Raw genomic sequence first — 25,857 nt, forward strand, 5'->3', positions numbered from 1 at the left:
TAAAAAAATACCTATTATTTAATTAATTTTTTGAGTAATTGACAGACACCAATTCATAGGTTTGAACACAGCTATAACAAGCTTATATTTTTAGAACTCTTTATAGCATCCATCATCTTGTAAGATATACAGTTAACAACTAATAAATTGTATAACTGTTCATGGAACGGTTAAGAATGTTGTTTTAGTTCTATTTTTTTTTTTTTATTTTATAATACATTTTTAGTATTTATCAAATTTTAATTTTTTTGCTCAAGCTATAATGCACCTTAACTGCAAATACTTGATTTCGCCCCTTTCCCCCCTCAATATTTTATAACGCCGACCCTGATTATATAAATAAAATGATGATTTATGTGCATTATTTTTTAATTTAATCAATCATCAATTCCTACACGGAAAAAGGTGAAAGTCTCAAAAATGTTTTTTGTAAAGTATTAAAAATAATTATTGTCTATTTATTTAAAACACCATACGGTCAAATTTCTTAATGACTTACAATAAAAAGAACAGGATTGCACATACATATACATACAATTTTACAACAACTTATGATATAAATTTACATACAATTTTGTAATATAATCAATATAACTTATACAAAGAACACAGTCTTAATACTATTATTATTTCATTTTTTTTAAATAAAATATACATTAAGAGTTAGTAAAAACATTATCACTTATATAAGTTCAAAAATAACTGTTTATGATTTATAATATAATGATTAATTAAACTAAAGTCTGTAATATATTTTCACTCAAAAACGTATTTTGAAAAAAATGTATAAACTTAACATATAATAAAAAATACAACTTCTATAATAAAATATTTGAAATTATATTCCAACTTTATAGTTGAGCAAATTTAACTAATAATATGAATAATAATCAAAGTAATAAATTATACAATATCAAACAATTTTGTTTGTGTTAATAATTTGTGTAATAATTATTATTATAAATCCTATTTTTCATTTATTTACATAGTTTTATTATTAAGTAAATACTTACAAATATTAGCACGAGAATAAATTTAACTGAAATAAATTTAAATGTGCTATTGTAACAATACGCTTGCTGCCATAAAAACGCTACTAACAAAATGGATGCCAACTCTTAGCAGGTGTTTAAGTACGATTGTCATTTTCAAACATATTTTAATAATTTTCGTAAAAAAATATATAATAATATAAACTTAATACTGTCAACAAGATAAATAAAACGTTTTCGCATTCAACATACAACAAATATAAGGACGGTAAAAAAAATATATTGCTTTAGATTTAAGGCACTATTCGTTTCAATCAGTACAAAAAAAATTTAATTGTCTATTTAAACTTTAAATATACATACACATCACAAGGTACTTTAATAATAATTATAATAAAAGATATGTATAAATAGAGCAAATTCGCATAGTTACCCTGTAAAAACTGATGGTAGTGAACAAAAACATGTCTGAGGTTGCTAACAAAGTAAAGCTATCTTTTGATAACTCAAAACTTTAATTAAAAAACAAATCTTATTCCAAATTGACTAATTTAAATTCAATTAAACAGAATTACCTTATTAACTTAAAAAGTTGGATCTATTTAAATTAGACAATAATAATTAGACGCAATTATTATGTACATACAGTGAAAATGCTATTTTATCATACATATTATTGTCCTATTATCACAAATACAATTTTATGGATACCATGACATTTTCTCTTCATGTACATAATTTTAAATACGGCATACTGTAAACAATTTCAAACATATCTTTATTCATGCTGTCCATAATTCTTAGACTAGGTTAATGGGACAAAACAATTGCATACATAAAATTACCACAATGAATATAATATATAATATAAAAGTTACTCTTAAGTTTCTTAGAGCCAAGTTAAAATAGATCCGGGTTTATTGTTGGGGTCAATCAACGATTGCACTTCATCTAGGATGTCACTACTAAATTCGTCCCCTAACTATAAGCAAAAAATATAATTAATTTGAAAAAGTTTAATGCATTAGAATTAATTAAGTATTTACTTGAAGTGACGGAACTAAATCATCAGTGACGTCCAACGAGGCCATTTCTTGTGAGTCAACTACTGACATGTCGGATGATGGACCTGGATTATCACTTTCTATAAAATAACAAATCAAATTTTACAAATACTCATCAAAATAGACATTACCGTACAATTATTTACCTGATGTACAGTCCATGTTATCATCCATATTGGACGATAAAAAGTCTTCGGGAGTGTGTGGGAGTGAGTAATTATTTCCTAAGCCAAGACCGCTGTCGGCAGACTCTTGCCTCGAATGATCAACACTGCTGCTGCATGATAGGAACGGGTCGAGATCATTAGTCGTCTGGCCCGAGCGTAACATAAGCTCTTGCTGTAAAATGTAAACAATAACAAATTAATTAACCATAACGTCAGGTTGTACATAACGATTTGAGAAAAAGGACTTTACTTGACGAATTATTTCTTGCTGACGAAGTTTCAAGCGTTCTCGTTCCAATTGGAGGGAGTGTAACCTGAGCTTTTGTTGGGTGACTTGCAATGACTGAGACAAACCAGAACTACCAGTACCGTTCAACAGCCATGAAGCGGAACCAGACGGTAGTATAGCGCCAGATGATGGGGCTCTTTGCAGATGAGCGGCTAAATGTTCAACAACATATATTCATTGTTAATAATTAATCAAAAACGTTCAGAAATATTATTTACTCACGTATTCTTGGATCAAACCACGATGTAGTTCTGGCTACATGGTTAATGAAATAAGTTTCACCATCAACGGTGACAGCCTGTTCCCATCCGTCAGGCAATGGGCCTAAAGCCACGTTTTTATTTGCTCCTGAAAAAAAAAAAATTCATTAGATCAAAGAATATAACAAATACAATATGGCGCAAAAATCTGTAAAATGTTGTCAATAACCATAATGATCTATCCAAAGAATATAAAAAATAAAAACAGTTTATATATCTTTTATATATTTTCACTGGAATAAATATATTTCAATTTCGTATATCTTTAAAGATACACCGCCAAGTTAAGGGGTAATAGTTTGCCATTCTGAGAAGAAAGTAACATACGCGTTGTTTAAATTTATTTATTTTAATAATTTAACGTGTCATCAAATGTATTAATTAAATGTATGTGTGTTTTATATACTTATATAGTATAAAATAAATATAGAAATTATAAAATAATATAGTGCACTAAGTAAAAAAATTGACACTCTGCGCTCTCCAAAATACTTTTCTTAACAATAATTGAACATATTACACGTCTGACGTCATACCTTGTAGAGTAGAATGAATATGCGGTGGTGAGTTTGTAGGAGTGCTAGTTGTATTTGTACTCGAGCCACTGTCGTTGCCTGGACTTAATAATTGTTCAGCACTGCGTTGATGTTGGTTTGCTGCTTGAGCAGCTAGGCTTTTCCTAGGATCTTCCCATTGAGTTGTTCTGGTAAGGTGACTGAAATCAAAATGTCCAAAATTAAAATACAAAAAAATTACAATTAAATTAATTTCAGACAAATTACTTAATTTACTTTTAACACTTATAAACAAATTCTAAAAACCAACTAGAAATTATATGTATGCACGTTACAGATTAGTGATTAATTAATACGTCACTTTTTACACATATATACTGATTTGCTTAAGTGACGATTTTTCCGGTTGTGTGCCAAAGTAAAGACATAAAATGTCAAAAAACGAGTAGAGATAGGTACACGTTCCAGATTCTGACAGTCATATACGGTGCTATTAGTTCCTATTAATAATGCAGACGCATCGAAATGCCGTCAAAGCGACGCCCACCACACACGCATATAAATATAATATACAACAAACGAAGTGAGTAAGAAAAAAAAAAGAAAAAAATTCTACTCTGATGGACCTAACCATTTTTTATACATCACGGATCACCTACCGTCCAACGTAAGCGCAATATTCAAATGATCGAAAAGTTGACTTAAAATTATTGAGTTCTCCGTTAAAAGCAAGTCGCGACAACCGTTTACAATGTATACAAATAGTATGAATGCCAAAGGTCATAGTTCCACTTAGAAATCTAGTATTTAAATTCTGGAGTTTAAGTAAGAGGGTACAATTCGATGGTGCCCGGCAAACGTTAAGTTCACTGTTAAGTCGAAAATTAAAAAAATTCTGTATTCACAATTATTATATTTAAAAACGTACACTGTATAATGTAAAGTCAAAATCACAAAAGTAAAACTATCAAATTAAACCGGGCCTAATTAGATTATTATATAAAACATAAATAACAATGAAAATCTTGAATTTAAGTCCATTTGGTTTTGATTGACCGTATGTTAATGTTAATTAATATCATATAATACTTTTCATTTAAGACACTCATGCCAGTTTAAAAAAGTTGGCCAAAATCGAGTTCGATTTTAATTTAAAAAACCTATTATTTATTGTAAAATTATTGTTATGCAATGTCGGGTACACGCTAGCAAGCCGAACCTTCAACGATGTCATCTAAACTTGTTTGGTCGCACTAAGTTCGTCAATAAAAACCTAAATGGATTCGTGCGAGCGGTTTGGCTTGCTAGTAGTATGCAGTATGCACCTTAATGTAGGTATCTCAATATTTTAGACCTAGGTATTTATAACACTTATTCTATGCCCATTGAGTAATTAAGCATTTTTAAACAAATACAAATAAACTACTAAACTTATCTTCCACTTTTGTGGAATTTGCAATTCAAATTATTTCTGAATCATTATTGTTTTCCGATTCTACGTCCATTATTAATCCTCGCATGACTTTTACATTACGGCTAAACAAAATCCCCAGTTTCAGTATGACAATTTTTTAATTTAAATACATTGTTTAAAAATGTATTTTTTGTGGTTTTATATAAATTGCTAATCAAAATCAAATTACATGAAGACGTTTATACAAAACGTTATTGCCCGACCAAATTATTGTATTATTGGCATCACTAAAGTTTCGAAAAGAAACAAGTCATAGTACTTGAATATTATATAGTAGGTATAATATATACATAAATAATATATATATATATATATATATATATATATATACCTTTAATTATGAATTAATTATTATATGGTAATCATTTTATCGCAAACCACTCAATATTTTATAAGGTGTAATAAGAAATTTAATTTTTTTTTCATTGTGTTTATACAATGTGATCTCAATTTTTGTTTTTACCTCCTCCCAAACTAATTATTTTTATATCAACTATTGAAACTTAAATAGTAACGCATATATTTTATTCATTTTTCAAATGAAGAATATTTTACTAATAATGTTGACTGGTTGATAACTATTTAAACAACTATTTTTGAAGTTGAAAGAGTTTAAAGTTAGGACGGGGGAGGAAGTGCGCGCAGATCAAAATAATACTACACTCCACCTTTTCTCTTGCCCAAAACTTGAAACTTCAATAACTTCAAAAATATTTATCTAAAACTAGTTATTGATCAGTCAAAATGTTTAGTACATTATTCTCAATTTAAAAAGTTAATGAAATGTATGCGTTACTATTTGTTTGAAAAGTTGGTTTAAGAATAATTCGTTTGGGTTAGGAACAAAACAATTTGTGGAAAATTAATGGCCACATTGTATAAAAAATTAAATTATTATTTACACCCAATGAGATATTGAGTGGTTACTGGTTCACGATAAAATGATCAGCCGGTATAAAGTCTATATGCCACACATACGATACGTGATAACACCTGTTATGATTTGTGTGCTGCTATCGCGGTAGTACTATTTAGTATTTAGGTACAATCACGGAGTTAGGGCATTGATACAAAATATACATTATGCATGTTTGATATTTTATTCACTTCTAGTTGATACACGATTGATGTGCTCGAATCACTTTTGATATTACATTATGATAACAATGTATGTACATTTTTTTGGAAAATCGTCAATCGATCGGGCAAACATAATGTTGGCAGGTAGGTTTGGTTAGTTACATATTATTTTAGTTGATGACTAGACACTTTTCTAGGAGAATAGCACATATTTTTTGTTTATGGTTGTTGTACCACATTTTTATGCGCGCCAAAATTGTTTTACTTTACAGTCCTAACCCTACTTTAACCTTAAGGCTATAGTAATAGTTGTTCAAGATAACTCACGCCCCCACCATCACCCCTTCGATTGAACATTTGTACCCCTATACCCTTCGTGAGCGCCTATGGCGAATAATTCCTTGTTTTGTAGATCCTTCTCGACTTTTCTTGTCTCTCGGATCATGAAATGCATTATCACCCGTTTAACAATCGACCCCATTCACGCGGGTCACTGCCGCCGCCGTCTTGTCTCTATTGCGACGTACATTTTCATGGCCGCCGCAGCCGTCGAGCACACAACACAACGTCTCAGACTCCGTTCCCACAGTCTTTGGGCGACGAATATATTACTATATAAATAACACTCGTGTAGTACGTACTATAATATTATGCGCGTTTAATCAGTTTCTTTCCCTCTCTTCGGCCGTTTTGTACAACAATCACACGCCAACGACGACAACACAGAAATACGTTATAATAGTCCATATTATACACATAATATAATATATAGGAGTACGCGTACGTGTATTACAGCTATATTGTGTACTTCTAATAATAATAATAATAATAATAATAATAATAACAATATGTTATACAATGTGGCGATAAATAAAATGGCATCTTATTGTGTTGGACTGTTGTACGGTACGGCGGCGCGACCGTGGCGGTGGCAGTTGATAAGCGGCGAACGACCTTGGACGGTACACCTTATCTCATTCTATACTATAATACACTTGTTGCTGCCGTCGCGTCGTCCGCACATAAAAACTTTAGAAAAATCATGAAAGCTATCGTGTAATCCGTTATTTGAGTAGGCATTTCCTTTGAAGATAAAAAAAACAGCCACGACACGCTCTCCTCTTTTATCAGTTTCTTGGCGGATACGTTCGATTTTTCCCAACATCACACAGTCCCAATACTTATACAATATTGTGTTGAAAAAACATACCGTTTTCCATAATAATATTATTACTTTATTATTTTTATTGTTAAAGATAGGTATGTGACGTTCGGCATGGCCCGTATAAATTAATTGAAATATAAACACAATTATATCATTAGAATACAAATATAAAAATAATTATAGAATATAAAACCATTCAACACTCAATCACAACCGCACTTCGATGCTCTCTAGGCTCTAGCCATTTTATTGCTTCAGGCCCGCACTACTACCCTGCTTTTAAAGCTAGTGCTATGGCACTCGTCGACGATCTGGCGGATGGACTGGTCGTCTCCGCAACCGTTGAATGTAGAAGCGGACATACCCTATTTGTGTAATAGATAATTATACTTTCTTTCTCCGTCCTTATTCGGTTTAGTTTGTTCTGGTAAATTCGGGTGATGCCATAACCTGAGACTCTTGTAGGTAGGGACACACTACAAAGATTGGTTTACTACGATATTTTTTTTTTTTTAGTTACCACGACATATTTTGAAAACACTTTCTATAAGCGAGTAGAAACTGTAACAAATGAATCGCTATAGTAGTAATTCTATAGTTTTGAGTCGAAAAAAACATGTACCTATATCGTTCCAAAAGGCATACCTAACATTACTTCAAAATACTTTTTTAAAAATTGTTCTTCTTTATACAAAGTCTTTGATGTAATACCTACCTTAAATTATTGATAACCTTATTTATACAAAATAATCAACCTAATAAAATGTTGCTCCTTCACCAAATGGTACTTATACTTCACTTTTGGTAAGGAACGTCTATAATTAAAGAATGGCAATGAGCCACCGTCGATTGTCGGTATTTAATGCACCACCGATTATTTAAAAAATGACAAATGCATAAAGGGCGTTCTTTACACTGTTGAACTACAGAGATAAATTCTATGAAGAATCAGGAATCGTGTGAGGGTACTCGATTCTGCAATATTCACCCTAAGTAATACTGAATACATATTATTATCGTTTAAACATATATTAGTCCAACATAATTCATATCATTATGTACACTCGACTGTATAAAATAAAATACCACAGCTATACTTGTCGAGTGTTTCTCATCCTACTTCATCGGCGGTCGTTGTGCCGTGCTGAGGTATGTTGGTACCTTTGGTATGATTGTGTGCAGAGTGAGAGGAGTAACCCAATGTAAAAAAATGAATACTACTGGTTTCTGTTTATTCATCTTTTTTTTTTATGTCAGTAATTATTTTTCTTCGATTATACTTAGTGGACACAATAATTCCGTCTATTGCTATACACGGGGTAAAAATCAGCTTAGTGCCGGAGCGAAGGGAATAAAATATTGTTCGTAGAACGCAGTACTATGTATATAGCTTGCTGATACAAAACGCTGACTACAACACATATTTATATCGTGTATACAAGTGATAACGGCGTCGATATTCCCACAAGATTTTGTTTCAAATGTGTTAACCGCGTCAGTTATTTAGTTATTGAAAAAAATATTTAACAGCATTATAAAAATAAAAGATTAAAAATCGGAATAATAATAATACTTTTTTATCTCTGTATCTATATTAGATAATGGGCATCTATAGAGCATTTGATAATGAACTTACGACCATCAGAATACAATAAAAAAAATGAAAAATTAACAAGAAATCTATATTACAACATGGTGAAGATAGCGAAGGTCCCACATGACATAATTGTAGAAACTAGAAAGAACAAAATAAATCATAGTACGATTATAAATTGTTATTTTGAAACAAAAAACTACTGTAATTTTACTAATCCAGCAAAACAGTTTCAGTATAGCACTAACTAAATGTGACTTTTAGTACATCACTGTGCCATCCTGGTTCGTCGACAACCACTTAGCCGATATCGTCGACAATCAGTTTTAAATTAAAATAAGACAGTTAAGCATAATGTGTAGTATCAAAATATAATATTTTTCTCATTAGAAGTTCCAGGCAAAAATCTTGTTACTAAAAAAATATCTAATATAACTGTGTTTTTTTTAATCAAGCAATTTTACAAACTTCACACTTCATATTTTAATACTAAGTACCTGGTACCTAATAAAAAAAATGTTCGTCGTTTCAAAGCCATTTACTAAGGTTCAGAAAGCTTTATGGGCAAATACAGTATAAGTTTCATTACTTATGCTGTACGCTAAACTTCGGACTGTTGAATAAGTTGGAATACTACTTCCGTTCTAGTACTAGAAGTTTGTCAAGCGTCACCGAATGTAATGTTTTAGATAAGAGAATGTCGGCGAATTAGGAATTTTTTTAATAATACCGGTTCGCGTGTCGGCGAGACTAGTAGTCGGCAAAACGAGTATCGGCGACCAGGGCTAAATCTATAATAAACAGCAAATTGTTTACCAACTACCAATTTACTTGCAATACAAGCATGTTAATAGGTACATTTAAACTTTAGGGTTCGAACTAGAAGCATTTTGAACACATATAAATTATAATGGTTTAATAATAAATTATCAATGATTTCCTTTAAAAAATAATTGTGTAAAATGATAGTATTAAAAGTAAAAAACTCATTTCAAACGACAATCATATATTTTTTTAATCGCATTCATGTATGATCACAATAAAGTAAGAAATGCAATATTTGTGAAAATCAAATGTTAACGGCGATTAGAAAAATAATGCCATAATAAATCTACGATGAAAGGCATGTAAAATGATTCAAAAAAGTCAATAGTATAAAGTAGTAAAGTAAAAAAAAGATCAACGATCACGTTTTAATAAAAAAGTTTCTATTGTATTAAAATGTAATACCCGTATAATTAAATATCTCGTATAATATTTATTGTGCGTAGCCATGATAACAATATTATGTCATTCAAGTTTTACAACAATATATTATTTTTTAATATTCGTTAACTCTACGCGTTGATTTTGGCGTTAACTACAAACGAATCATTTAGATTTTTTCTATTTGCATTAACTTAGTTAAAACTCATTTGTAGTTTTTACATAACAATTTTTATTGTGAATTTGTATTGTTCAATGCCGTTTTAAAATACCAAAAACAAACTAACATCAACTAACGTTAAATCAAATTTGTATCCGAAAAATCGTCGGAATAAAAAACTGTATTTAAATCTTTATAAGTATTATCAAACGAGAGTGAAATGTTTTTGAATATTTTTTTAGTAAATTATTTCAACAATAATAATAATTAATAAAAAATCCTAATAAGCTACAGCATTAACTCGTGTACAAATTTGTACTATTGTGGCCATGTGACGACTGGCTGTGTCGTTGGTTGAATTACGTATTGCGACGTTGATTTCCTACGTGTGTTATCTAGGAATACTTCGCTTGTGACTAGTAAAAAAAAAAAAAAAAAAACAATAAAACACGTATCGTGTAATGTTATTGTATCTAAATCAAACCGCACGTTTTAAATTTCGTGCGTTGGGTGTACATATTAGTACAATACGGCATAAAAAAATAATAGTTCACAAAAAAAAATGTATATCAACCGGAAGTATTAAATTATGCAAAACAGTACAATATATTAAGGAACCAGCTGTAAAATAAAAAATATATATATATATTAATACGCCATACAATTTCCAATTGGCAATGACCAAATTAAAACACAAGTGTGCAATCAACACTTTCATGTCAACTAGTCGTTTAAAAATGTATTAGTTTAATTTTTTACATCGTGATTACTTGTTATACATTTTTTTTTTAATTCACTTTTCACAGCATCAAATGAAACAACACCGCACTTGCTCTGTTGTACACAATAGTAGATACATAATAGCATCAACTATTATTAAATACAACTAAATAAAGACGTTAAAAAGCAAAAATATATATGAACGCAACATCATTGCAATGTAGTTTAGCAAAATATCGAATGTATATAAATATTTACCACACTATTCGCATGATACCCGCGTGTTTACGGTACACGGTCAATGTCCTACCCTACTACAATAGTATTGTTGAGATACCATTACACTACATGGCGATTCATCAACCGCGAGCCGGCCAATAACGCCTCTTAAATGATTCGATTCGTTTGAGTTATAATATTTTGAATTATTAACAAAAAAGAGATTAACATTTCCAGATAATACGTATAAAATTATCACTAAGAGTTAAGACTATTGATTTGAATTACCGAAGCTTTAAGTTAAACTCAAATTAAATTTTAAGTATAGCTGGTCACTACAAATTACAATATAAAATGTAAATATCAATGCTTGAAATATATGAATTACATGAGTTATAGTAATGTTTAAGTTTAGGCTGAAATTTTAGGCCGAACCCCCCTTCACCTTTTCTTTCGCATTTACTAGTAAACGCTCGTAACTCAATAAAATAATATTATTGATAATAGTTTATCTAATATACGTTTTAAAAAGATAAAAAAAAGTACACGGGTAATTATTTTACAAGCAAATCTATGCATTAAATAATATGTTTAAGACATACCAAGAGATTATTATAAAAATCACCGAGAAAAAAGTACCTACTGGTTTGTAAGTCTTATTTTTGTAATTTTTATTTATTAATATTTTAAAGATCTCGAAGGTCATTTATGATAACAACACTTTTAAAAATTAGTGTTGTGTGCGAAATACCAGATGTGTAGGCCGGTTGTTTTTGTTTGGTTTTTACCACCAGTAAAATCGTTTTTTTTTCTCAACCGCGGCGACGACAACAACCACGGCAGTTCTAATGTATAATATACTTATTATTAACGTTGTTGTTTAATATAATATGCACACTGTATAATTGTCATAAACAAAGAAGAAATATGATTGATAATTCATAAGGCTAGAAAACCTCAATAGCGTTTACATTAGGCTCTCATAACCTCACTATAAAAAAAACAAAAAAACTGGCCAAGAGGTGAGTAGCTCGAGCTGTAAAAATAAAAAATAATTATATATTTTAATTTCCTTAATTCTCAAGGCCAGTTGGGTATCGTATTTACATTATTTACAAAACTTATCTTGTGGAGTTAGTATTCGTGTGCGAAGTAATCACATGGCTTATTAGTTTAACCAGTATTCGAATAACGTTTGAGGAAAGAAAATTAGAGGTTCTTTAAATATAAATAAGTTTACTATAAGTTTCTCCTATTTAGAGCAAAGTTTGTCCTATTTTAGTACTTTGAATATAGTCTTATTTTGTCGAACAATTAAACAAAAATAAAATGTATAATGGTTGTTTAAAGGCCTTCCTTTAAACTCTTCAACTCTTTGAACAGTTGTTAGCGATCACGTTACATTAGCACCAAGTGCAAACAGTTTAATTTCTAAGTAACCTATTATCGATGCCAGATAATGTTGCTTATTTATTTGATTATCATGTTTTAATATTATTAGTATTCAAATTGACAACCACTGTCGTAGTTAATAATACATTACATTATATTAATTTCTAATATAAAAATAAGCATCAGTTATCAACTAAAGCATTTAAAATAATTTATATTTATCAAGTGAGATTATTATTAGCACTATATAAATATAATACATATATAATCTTATTAATCAGATCCACGTCGATTCCGTGGCTAATTAGTATAAATTAAAATCTTGAAATCACATTAAATTGTTTTGAAAACATAAATATATCGTCAAGTTTCAAATAAGTCACACTTGTGATACCTTTATACTTATTCCATAATCATTTTAAATGGGTACATGTATAGCAATTTTATATTTGTTTTTTTTTCGTAAAAATATATCATTAGTACTACTTGAAAAAACAGACCTCCTGAGAATAACCCGAAGTCAGTTTGCGTTGCTAACAGTTGTAAAAGACGATATTATGTTCGAGTAGTATTTTGTGTTGTCGTTGTAAACCTGGATCGGGTCCTGGGCAGGGCTGGGTCAATTGTATTATTCATGGATATAATATGTGTGTTTGTGTACAGATCATTTTTTTGTATTGTCCATAAAGAAAACGTGATACCGAATTGGTTACTTTTCTCCCATCGCTTTTTCTATCACCTTCTACGGGACATCCCGCAGCGAAATTTTACCTCATTCATTTCATTACACACACCTCGCAGAATTCATACGTTTTAGTGTGAAATAGAAGTAGATACTAGGTATAGAGGTTATATTTTTTTTGTATTACTGAAAAGTAACATAACACATATCTTTATTACAATCCACAACATCAAAGGTGCATGCTATATTGCTATGGTCAACTATACAGTCAAGTCGCATTCGCCCTTTCTTATGCTTGTGTACTTTTAGCTTCGACGCATCAACAACAGTACTATAGTCTTATAGATGTACATACATAGTATATATTATATATACATGTATATTATTAGTCCTAAAACTGTGCAACATAATACAACTTTTTTTACAGTAAAATTAAATATATTGGATAATCCTTATACATCATCCTTTATGTTTAATTTAACATCATTAACCATTTGGCAACCATATGCAGATATGCTAGGACCTAAGGTCTCAATTATACCTCTTTGTATTTACAGACAATCTCTGAAGTGTAGTCAATATTCATTATTTGTCATATGTTTTTTTTATGCAATTATAGATTTAACGGGAAGCAATACAATATGTTATTGCATCGGAAGTTGTAGTTACGTGTTGTCCTTAATCCTTACACGAGTCTCAAGATTTCATCAAAGCCGCTAAATTGTCGAATATTTTTTTATTATTAAGGACGGTTCGCTCCAGAGATTAAATCGAACCACCAACCAAGGTCCAAGTTTAAAATTTCTCGGCGGATAGAATCGCATTGTCATAGATCAAAATAGAAGTTACAACAGAACATAATATCTGTTTTAACCGTTGACAAAAAAAACATTCATAGTATAGATAACGGCGCCAAAGCTATTTATTTTTTCATTTGTTATTGATCTTATGCATTTTATAATAACGAAAAAAAGCTCGAGAATGCTTTGATTGATGTCATCGTTTTTACGTCTTAGTAAGTAGAAATACTTTTCTCCTTAACACACGTTTCATTATAATTTATAACTATTAACTGTCGTCTGTCAGCGTTACCGATGAAGTCGCCAACATATGCAATTATTCACTCACAATAAGTAATGGGTAAATCAAACGATTAGATATTTAAAAATGTTGAAAAAGTTGTATTTATTCTGTAGTTACTCGAAGATACGTTTTAACTGTTCGCTTCTCAACAGTTACTACAATAATAGTAACTATAAATTCTCAAATGCAACAAAAAATAGATATTAGCTAAATTTCCAAATTTACATGACTTTTTTAATTTAAATCATGATTTATGGTGTTTTATTATAAAACAATTAGGTGTCACCTGTTATTATAAGAAGAAACAGAAGTATCTTCTTAGTGTCATTATTGTTGTGTTTCACTTAATATTCGGTAGTCAATTATATTACGATTGCCAGCTTGACTATTATAATAACATTGTCATTTGAAGATTTTACAATGATAATTAAAAAACCACAAATATTGGTTGAAATACGAATCGTTTAACACATTTAATGTGTTCCTTTGTCAAGGGTAGTCGGCCATTAATATTGCAAAACGAGTAACGACGTAGGAATAAATACTTTATACGACTATACCTGTGAAGTTTTAAACGCAAAACCTGCTTCTTAATTGCGCATGTTATTAAAAGTGGTTTCTATTATGAAATTTGTACTCCTCCCCTTCCAACGCATACAATGCATTTGGTTCTGTAGACCAACAGTCACGGTGCAGATAAAACTTTTATAACGACTGGAAAATGCATGCAATGCGTTATTAATTTTAAACGCGCGCAAGATTATAATATTATAAAGCACGCACACACACACACACACACACACACACACACACACACACACACACACACACACTAGTAAATCTGACAAAATGCGGTAGCATTATTCGTACGGTTTTGATCCATTGTTCGTCGACCGTTTTGAAGTGCAGATCTTCCCATGATCCATTGATCCGACGTCCCTATTGTGCTGTTGTGCCTTGGCCATCATTCTAGTTGCCGCTGCCCACTGACGAAATTTTCGCGCTCACATTACACATGATGTTATTATTATTATTTCTGTATATATATATATATCGGACCAAATAGGTTAGTGACACTGCGAGTTCTGTCATTGGACGCCTCTACTGTTATCTCCCCACTGCCAATCGCCGCCGACGACGTCGGTCAGCCGCCGGCCACACGGGTTCCTTCCGCTCATTGTGTACATGGGCAACGGCAACGGGCAGAGGATTCTACGAAAACACACATAACGCTTTCCGATCACGGATGGCCACGGCGCGCACTAGTCTTCGTCTCCGGTAATGAAAACGGCCTGTTTTCTATGAATACTCTCTTCGTCATACACCGAACGATCTGGCCTTGCCAAGTTCACGTGCCACGTGGCGACGACTGATGTGATACGGTCGTTGCAGAGTTAGAAAAAAGTAAAAACTACGAAACCGTGTTCTCAAAAACACTGTATACTAGTTACGCGCACTGCAACGTCGCTGGCGTTCCGTTCAAAGGGATCCGGTTTTTATTATTATATTTTAGGGATCGGCCTACCTGAGCGGGGGCGTCTCGTTTTCCGAGAATCTGGGTTTTGAATACTGTTCACGGGTGGTAACGGCGGCGGTGGATGGCCTTGATGGATCACCACCAGAGTCACCAACCTCCTCACGACAGCGGCGAGCAGCGTGTACGCTTATTGTGTGTGAACCTGTTCAGGTAGATCTCCCACCCAGTCATATTCGTCGTCGCCGCCGCGCCCGACGCGACGTTGCCACTCGGTGACTGTATGAGCAACAAGTGGTTATAGTACACACGGTACACGCGCGACGTTGCCGCTACGAGCTTCGCATAAAACCACACTGGTCGACGACTACGTCATGTCAACAACCGACCAATCTTTTTGTAATGCTGCTGCTGCTGCTGTTGTTGCTGTTGCTGCCGTTTCTGTCGAGTCGCCGGATAACCGAGTACCGACCACCGACGCGACGAGGAGCCACTATATTTGAACACAACCGTGTAACCCCATCGGCGTGGAAATAAAGCGTAATAAAATATGGACAAAGCCACTTCTATATACTTTTTACACATAATATCAATCCAATTAAACGGCACCATAGTCGTTAGAAGATAATGTTGGGGACATAAACTAACGGGATCTGGGTCCTGTAAAAAATCAAGTTAGAGTAACGTAAACATCCCGAAAAGCACAAAGCGAACACTTGGCTAGTATGCATTCGGAGAATAAATTCTATCTTCAGGTTACCATGACCGTTGTGCGGTGCTGTAAATTTTTTTATTCACACGACTTCGATAAACTGATTTTATGTCCAGAATTTTGAAAACCCTAAGTTCACAATAATTTTTACAACTGTCAACTTCAAACGACGGGGAAACGAACATAGTTTATAAAGACCCCCGTCCGTTAACACCTAATTGTATTCGACGAAATACACTACATAATTCGTTTCGCCATTATAAGATTTTAAAAAAATCGGTACATTATTGCAGTGTATCCAATATGAAATGTATATATATATCATACATCATAATAAACGTTTTTTAAACGTAGTTTAAAAGTGTACAGCGGTTAAACATAAACAATAATTAAATTAAGTTAACAAAAAAATAGAAAAATTGATATAATTCGATCGAGGCAGTCCGTAAAATAGCTGATTATTCTTTTTTTTACCCAATGCGACTCGAAACATTTTTTTTATACATTTCCGTAAGAATAAACCTAAGGCGGCAAGCGAAATCAAAACAAAATTGTTCTAATTTAACGAGACGGTGTTCGCGCATGTTTGTTTACACAACACAAGTCGTAAATCGCCCTTGGACGACAATCGACATGTGTATGGTCAAATGGGCTTTCGCCACACTTTCGCGTTTTCCAAAATACACTAAAAATATCAAATCTATGTACAGGATGACTTTTTTATCACGGGCCACTAATTATCTCATAGCCAATAAGGTTTAATAAGAAATTAAAATATATTTTTTTTCATATTGTTTTTATACAATGTGATCTCAATTTTTCACAATGCTTTTTATTCCCCCCCCAACTTGGTTTTTTTGATTGCAACTTTTGAAACTTAAATGGTAACGTATACATTTCATTAACTTTTTAAATTTAAAATAATGTACTAAAAATGTTGACTGGTTAATAAATAACCAGTTTTTGGACAACTATTTTTAAAGTTATAAAAGTTTATAAGTTAAGATAGGAGGGGAAGTGCGGTTGGGAAATGCGCTAAATGATAAAAATAATACTGCACTTCACCTTTCCTCCTGCCCTAAACTTGAAACTTCAAAAATAGTTGTCTTAAACTGGTTATCAATCAGTCAACATTTTTTGTACATTATTCTAAATTTAAAAAGTTAATGAAATATGCGTTACCATTTAAGTTTCAAAAGTTTCTATCAAAAAAACTAAGTTGGTGGGGGGTAAAAACAAAAAAAGTTGTGAAAATTGAGAAGATCACATTATATAAAAACACTATGAAAAAAAAAACATTTTAATTTCTCATTAAACCCTATGAAATATTGAGTGGCCCATGATAAAAAAATCACTCTGTATAAGACTTTACTATCGTAATATTTGATTCGTTGTACTGTAAAACATATTCTCATTTTTAAAAGTTATAACGATCCCCCATGATTTATGACGTCCGCTTCGTCTATAAAAATACGCAGAACGACGTTAGCAAAAAAGTGTTAAATGCCTTTAAATATTAAAAATATCTAGTTGAATCATATTTAGCTTGCCTAGTCGACTTTTAACTTGTTATTATTTTTGGATTCTAAACGGAACGAAAAATATATTTTAATACTTGGCAATAAGCGCTTTAATAAAACAACAATAGATCCTTTCTAATGTGCTGTTCTAAACCAAATTTTAGCAAGCGTCAGTGTTCTGTGTAAAAAAAAAGTAAACACATTGCCGTTGAAAAAAAAACGTTGTGTAGTGGTAGAGCGTAGTTCAAATGAGGGGATCATTCATAAAAACCAACTCGTAAAAAATCTTCTACTACGCACATAATGCACACAAGGCTATTAAATATTATTATGTGTCGCCATGCACGCGTTTTGAGACTCGGCTTTGTGACATATTAAGTATTCGCTTTAGCGGAATAGAAGGGTATGGTGACACTTTTTAAAATAATTTTAAAAAAATTATAATTTACATAAGGCAAGAATAAACCATAAAGTTTTTGTTAAAAAAAAACAATACATATCAATATTGTAGTATCCTTGTTAGAGATATTATTATGTATTTATGTATATTTAACTGCGGTATCACACAAATGCGTATTATAGGTTATGTGCTTTCAAGAATTAACAACGCCACGGAAGCCCAGAGACGTCGTTTATTTTATGAATATAATAATTATTTGGGTTTTTTTTTAAAGTACCATCCCCTTGATATCAGTATGCATTTAACTCGGCATTTTGGTTGATTTTCATCGCTCCTGACGGTTTTGGAGACATGTTCTGAATGGAAAAAAAATGATACATCGATGTCTGACCAACGCGGATCGCATACAATTATTTATATTTTATTATTCACTTAAGTACTTAAGCCCGACACAAAGATAACACAATTGTTATTTACCGTATTCGTTTACTGAGTTTGCGCGTTGCCCCTATAATATTAATATTATACAGGCAACAGTTTTAACTCTTTCCTTTCAGACATATTCGTTTCCAGCGGTTGTGCAACGCCCATAACCTATGCATGTTTTTTTACGACGCAGTTACGCACAGAACAACTATTTTTCGCCATAATACTATATACTCTAGTGTTGACAATACCTTTTTTGCAATACTCGATTAATCGTTTCCGAGCACAGGTTATTATCCAAAAATATCCCGAGTTGGGCATCATAACTATTGACTCAGGTCTGACCGATGACACAGACAATAATAAATAAATATACCGAACACTCGGATCAGTTATAAAATATAGGATGTCCACTGTCTGGTGCTGTTCGGTGGATAACTTTCGATTTCACGGGAACGCGGTAAACAAAAATATAATTGACCGTGACTAACAAATGGGAAGAGATTTATTAAAACGCGTCGATTGCTTATCGTCAAGTCGCCAGAACGACTCATGCGCTAAAATAAGCTGCTAATAATTGTGACCACGACAAAAGAAAAGACTACTTAAACGTACTTTGGTTGCTATATTATTCATTGTTCGGTCAAGTAGTAAACGTCAATAACATTGAGCACGAGTGTCCATCGAAGGTTAGAGACCGTTCACCGGCGTTGCCGTTTAATGAATTTACAAAACCTTTGGGTGTTGGTATATTACTACTGGTAGCAAGACCTAGCATAATAAGTGTATTCGTGCACAGTTCATACAAATATAATTTAAATGTTTTGCGAAATACATTTTTAACTTAGCTAGAGTAATTTCCGCCATCGATTTTACATTTTTACCATGGTAAAATTTGTCAAAAACATCTACAAGTACACAAGCTTAAACACGTTCGTCATACACGAGTTTTATGAAGACATGTCACCTGCCTTTTTCTGTACCACGCCGTCGTTGCTCTCTCTCTGAATTTAGGAGTATCCTAGGAATAATGTAATGTTTACAACAGTTCGTTCGTCAGGTGTGTTCTACGTACACATTATAAAATAAAAATCCGTATAGAATAACAAGTGATGTGCGATGAAAAGCGGAGACAATTAGAGGGAGGAGCAAGAGTTAATAGACACAAATTTGAAAAATACAACACCAAATGAGGGCCAATTGGTTCTCACTGGTTTACTAAAAAGAAATCTAATTGACACGAGATGACCTACAATAATTAAAACAATCTATACGGCCGGAGACTTATCTCATGCTCCGACCGAGTACATAATATAATAACAAACCCGCTAGCAGTGTTTTTCCGATCTCGTAAATTAACATTAATAGGTCGAGATTTATCAGACTCTCGTTAAAAAAAAAAAAATATTTCTCTCGTTGACAATTTACCATACGATATGTAGTCGGTCTACTGTGCACGTGTGTTTGTGTATATACCGTCGGCTTCGTACATTAATAGTATGGCAAGTGTAGATAGAAAAAAAAACAGTTTTCGTGCCTATAAAACCCTGGCGCTCATTACCCATTCAAGAATAACGGTGGTGGGTACGCGCGCGCGTTTACTAACCACCGACCAGACGCAGTGGTTCCCAAATAATTGGCAATCCCCGTTGTTAAACGGGTGCGGTTTTCTTCGGCGTAACCTATTATGAAGAAAATCTTACGTTACGGTCTTGACCTTGTCGAACACACGATTTTCACCGCGTTGTGTTTCCTTTCTCTCGGCGAGTATTTCCACTGTCGCCCGGTTACGCAACCCGATCCGATGCGCTTAATTTTTTTTTGCTTCTCTCTCTTCTACCCAACGCGCTTTTCGTGAAATATATTACATTATAATCGGTCACTCGCAACAATCATCCACGATGCTGTTACAGCAACGGCAGCCGGTGTATATCTAACGGGGGAGAATGAAAAAATAACCGTCGGTTTTTTGACAATACTGCCTCAGCATTTCGCTTGGACTGCAACACCGATATTAATAATATCATCATAGCGTATTCGACAGTTACTGTAGAGTTGATTATTATCATGAGGATGACGATGGTAGTTATTCAGATGTATTGCTTGGCCAGGGCGAGTCACAGGGTATTCTCACGGTCCCCCGGTAGGCGAACTGTCGTACTGTGTGTTTTCATACTTCACACTCTCATACTGCCCAGGTAATAATTAGTGAACTCATTAGTGAAACGGTAACAATAAAGAAACGATCCGTTCGACCGACTGCAATCTTGTATTGTTCGCATCGTCTATTCATAGTCTGTCAGTGGTGTTTATCATATAATTAAGATGGGGGTGCTTATAAAGGATAAATTTCCGAAAGTTCGATAAGGTTCCGATATAACGGTATCATACGGGGCCATACGGTTATGGTCACGGCAGTCGGTAGTTCAGAAGAGGCCTAAGGAGTTAGTAAAAACTAGCTACTATTCGTGAAACATTGAGTAAGGAACCTGGAACGCCGGTAGGGACTTTTTACCGCATCGTTTTCCTTCCACACTCCCCCCCCCCCCGACTAACCTCCCGTCCACCCGGTGCCGCCGTCAACGTCTATTCTGAAATCAAGTCGTCATTCGAATACCTCGACAAAAAAATATATTTATACTCATTTACAATTCGTTTGTTTTTCTATTTTAGAGCAGTCTATTAAAAATTCGTTTGAGTAGTGTTTTTCGTATCTTCGACGACACTATCCCTGTATCGGTTGACGGAGGATGCGGTAAGCGCAGACCTTTGGGTTAGTATATAGATTTAGTTGATGGTTTGAAAGGACGGACTGTGGCGAGCTGGAATTCGTAATGGAGGAAAAAAAGAATATCGTCTGAGTCGAGAGAGCTATCGAAATAATAATTGTTTTTTTCCTCCTTGTACATTTATAAATATATATTGTGTGCGTGTAAAAGCACGCGCGCTGGAATTGCTGCCAAAGTTTCATCGTACATAAATAATTTTAACGGTCGCATACACACACACACACACGCGCGCTTACGGTCCGCGAGAAGACTATTTTTAAAAACACCCAAACACCGGCGCTGCTACTGCTTCTATATAGCCACAGTGGCATGCCACCGCCTTCTTCTCAATCACAAGTACACTCATTTATATAGACAACACGGCCAAACTGCAAAGGACGTTTTAAATGCACAAATACCTGACGTTCACTGGCGAAATTGTTCAGTATAGTAAAAACCCGTGTTCAATTTTTTAATCGTGACGACGATATTATTATTATTCGTTCAAGAAACAACGCTATGTCACACCCGGTAGTAGAAACATATATTTAACAGTATCCATTATAAATAATATACACGTTATATAATAAATATAGCTGTATTATTTTTTTAATCTTTTTTTTTTATAAGGCGAGGCGGAAAAAAGGGCAGTGCGGTTTGCCAAGCAGCCTCAGGGCTTTCAACCTCGACGGCTCGCGAGTCTGCCGTGGCCTCGATCACACCCCGCCGTTGCTTTCTTTTCTTCTACACAAACACTGCCGTCTCGTTTTATTCTTCTCGAACACTTACACCACACATACTTGTAAACGCATACCCATTGCTGACTTCCTTGTAATAATCCCTTCGCAACGTCACCGGTGAAAATGTAGACTTGGATTGTAAACACTTTACTCGACGAAACAAACAACAAGAAGGTACACAACATTGCATTGTTTTTGTATAAAGTGAGGAGTACATAAAAAGAACAAAGTAGTTGTTGCAGTGATTCGTTGCTGTATTTAAAAAGATACCAAATACTAACGACGGTGTCATTTTAGAGTACAATTTACTCATGCTACTTACTTATATTACTAATATTTTAATGTAATAAATAAATGTTATGAAAACTAATGATAATGGAGATCATTTCTAATTGACCTATGTAGTAATACGAAAATAGGGGTATAGGGTATTCTTGTATTGCATACTTAATGAAACGAATATCCTATCAAGAGTACTATAAATCATACCTTTTCTTAAATTAGGTACCTTACGTGCAAAATATTTCGACGGACTGCCGGACTATTAACACAAAACGACAATCGTGTACGGTGTAGACATAAGGGAAAAGCATATCGTAGTAAAATCAAACAAATATTTGATTTTCAGTTTACAACAAAACAAAATATTTTGTACAAAACAATTAAAAAATAAATTTTCAAATATAAAAAATTAGACAACATAGAATTCTTCATTGAAATTTTAAAAACTAGGATCGAACAGGGCAAAAATGTTTATTATTATTTTATAATTTAAATGATTTAACTCAAATTTAAAAAATTATATTTCCATAAACAACGCATTTACATTTGCATTTACTTGTACAACTCAGGTTACTCCCATTTGATCCTACTAAAAAAGCAAAAACCGACTACAGTAAAATGTCCCACGTATTATAATACGTGGGACATTATTATAATATTATAATTATATAGCATAAAATCAGTAGATACAAGTTAACGTTTCCTAAATAAAATCATTTAAATTCAGTATAATATCATAAAGATAACTGAAGAAATACTAATTAAAGAGTTCACAAATTAATTAAAAGGTTTTGAAATCGTCTATGGATTTTTCCAGATTTCCAAGTACACATCATAAACCGTAAATCGTATAATGCTTAGATATAAGAGAGGTGTGGTTTTATCCAAATAGTACCAGACTACGTGCGAAAAAGTAGAACCTCATAAATACACATCACGACCCTGACCCTAGACTGATTAGGAACGATGACATTGCAGAGGTTACCACAATAAATTATAAAAATTATGTAGTATTTCTAATTTCAATGCCTCGGTAACTATTGTACGAAAGTAACCATCATAAATTAAAAGTTCGTCGTTCGACTTAAGTCCTGCTACAGTTTTTATTTTACACTTTTTTTTAGTGAGTATGTATCAATTCGACACGTTTGATAAATGATAATATTTAAATGTTCATCTGTAGACTTGACCAAAATTGTATAACGACCATCATAATCGGGACGGGCTGCTCCCAAAAACAATAACAATTGTTGTTATTATGTTATAGGACCTGCTGGCCGTGTCTGACCCTGTGTAAATATTTATAATACATCAACGATTCGAGATTTTCACAGTGTATATATTAATATATCTTCAGTGAACGCATAACACGAATATTAATTAACGTAATCGAAAAGCGTTAAACGATTTGTAATTATCAAACGTTATTTTTGACACGATAATAATTTATAATTTAGTATTATTATTGTTATTATTATTATTATTGTCTTGTGCTCGAGTCTCGACTAGAAAGATAAGACCACCATATAACACAATCACGTGGTACTCGAGTGTCGTGAACATTAAAATGATAAAACATAACTTGAACATTATTCGTGGTAAGGCAAGCAGGCAACTACGAAACTAAAATGAAAATACTTTGTACCCATACGAATACAGTAACACCGCACACCTCTTCCTAATTATACTATTACCTATACTGTAATAATTCGGTTTTATTTACAAAATAATACAAACAAATGTTATTCCTACACATTAAAAAAACTTCTTATTATTTATACAATTTTTATTAAAATATTTTCGGTTTTAAATTTTTAAAGGCAAACAAGATAATTCTATTAACTTTCGACATTTTTTTAAATGCGAACAAGATAGTTTCCGAACCCATAAACTGTAGTCGTAAATAATTTGGTTCAGTGCTCCCGGGATATCGTGCAATAAAAACCAAGTATCATAATTGTAAAACCAACGTGTAACTATTTTGTGCTATTTTACCTAAAAGCTTTATCTTCAGCTTACTGGACGATACCTACACTCTAAAAATCCTGACTGTGCCATGGTGAATTGCCCATCGCTCGTCTCCTCCCCCACCTATTAGCATTCGGTTTTATCATCCTGTGGAGCGCAATAACAAAATAATTGTGTTGCTCGAGTATACATTTAAATTTTTACATCACCCAGCTGGTACATTTTTCTAGACATTGCTGTGAAAACTGGCGGCAACACCTTAACCCTAAGACACGCCAACGGTGCCAGCCGGAATACATGGAACAACAGGGATAAGACGTAATATGCAGTACAATGTATGATCGACACAAATGAAAATCGTGCCGTAATTTTTAGTAGTTGATACGCGGCGAATGAAAAAAAAAATATGAAACGCGCTCATTCTATATTTTCCATCATCACCATCGGCCGCCGTTACCGTCGTCATTTTAATGTTAACACGCAAAACGTATCGGGCCTGGCGCGTTAAATATAGATCACCGGCCAAACGAACAAACGTCTGGACGCTGGTATCGCCAAAATCGTCAGACACCGGATAGTGATGGAGGAGGAGGGTGTCCATACTCGGCCGGTGGCGAGAAAAATTAATAAAAAAACGTTCGATTAAAAGTATCAGAAGTATTAGAAGGTATTAAAAGTTCGACTTACTTTAAGAAGTAAATCTGTCCCTCCGGAGTCCTGGCTTGTTCCCATCCTTGAGGCAGCGGACCCAGCTCATCGATGGCGCTGGACACGTCGTAGCTGTGCTGCTTGACGTGTTGTTGCTGTTGTTTCTGTTGAACGCCGACGGCGTAAGTCTGTTGCAGGGAAGCGGGCGAGCTGTGCGCGCGCGAGTGCAACGGCGCCGTAGTGGTGATGCAAGCGCCGGCAGCGGTAGTGCCAAAAGCCGAGTCGCCCGAGTTCTCTCGGCTGTGCGATATGGATGATATGGAAGGCGACTTGGAACCAGTGGACGGCGGGTTGAAGAACGACTTGGGCAGTTGGCGCATCCTCAAAGGCAGTTGGAGCGGTTTTTGGCCGTTGGGCTTGAGCACGGTGTCGAAAAGCGCTTGCAGGTCCGTCTCCGAGTCCTGGTCTACTCGGACGACTAAGTTGTTGTTGTTGTTTGCCGCGGCGGAAGTGGCCGGGCTCGCCGGAGCCGTCGGTTCCATCTTGATGTTGGGCTGCTGCTGATGTTCTTGTAGGCTGGACATGTTTTTCGTTTGTTTTGTGGCGCGTATCAACGGCGGGCACGCATCAAGGCGCGCCGTAAAGAAGCTACTACTACTCCGGACGGACGAGAAAACAAATAGACGCCTTTTTACCGATACGCTTTATCGACGTCTCACAGACTCACATAACCGAACGGGCCCGGACGAACCGAACACAAACGCGTTCACTCCAAAACTGGCAGGGCGCTGGCGCAACTAGTATCAGCAAGAGCTGCACGCACGCACCGCCGCGTATACGTCCACGGCAACGGTGCG

At 33.8% G+C, this 25,857-nt stretch overlaps 1 protein-coding gene across 1 annotated transcript; it reads right to left on the minus strand.

Annotated features, from left to right (window-relative positions):
• Positions 1-734: 734 nt before the first annotated feature.
• Positions 735-25,857, minus strand: LOC126835447 (transcriptional coactivator YAP1). Its single transcript, XM_050568041.1, has 7 exons — positions 25,040-25,857; positions 3,309-3,487; positions 2,735-2,860; positions 2,474-2,664; positions 2,203-2,395; positions 2,039-2,136; positions 735-1,974 (listed from the first exon to the last, which is right to left on the minus strand). The coding sequence occupies exons 1-7, from the start codon at positions 25,582-25,584 to the stop codon at positions 1,882-1,884; spliced, it is 1,425 nt and encodes a 474-aa protein (XP_050423998.1). The 5' UTR covers positions 25,585-25,857; the 3' UTR covers positions 735-1,881.

This window comes from Adelges cooleyi, unplaced genomic scaffold, assembly GCF_023614345.1.
Source record: "Adelges cooleyi isolate 19-005CV unplaced genomic scaffold, UGA_ACOO_1.1 ACOO_flye_CR_arks_rails_tigmint_CR_PRNA_23, whole genome shotgun sequence".
Taxonomy (NCBI): domain Eukaryota; kingdom Metazoa; phylum Arthropoda; class Insecta; order Hemiptera; family Adelgidae; genus Adelges; species Adelges cooleyi.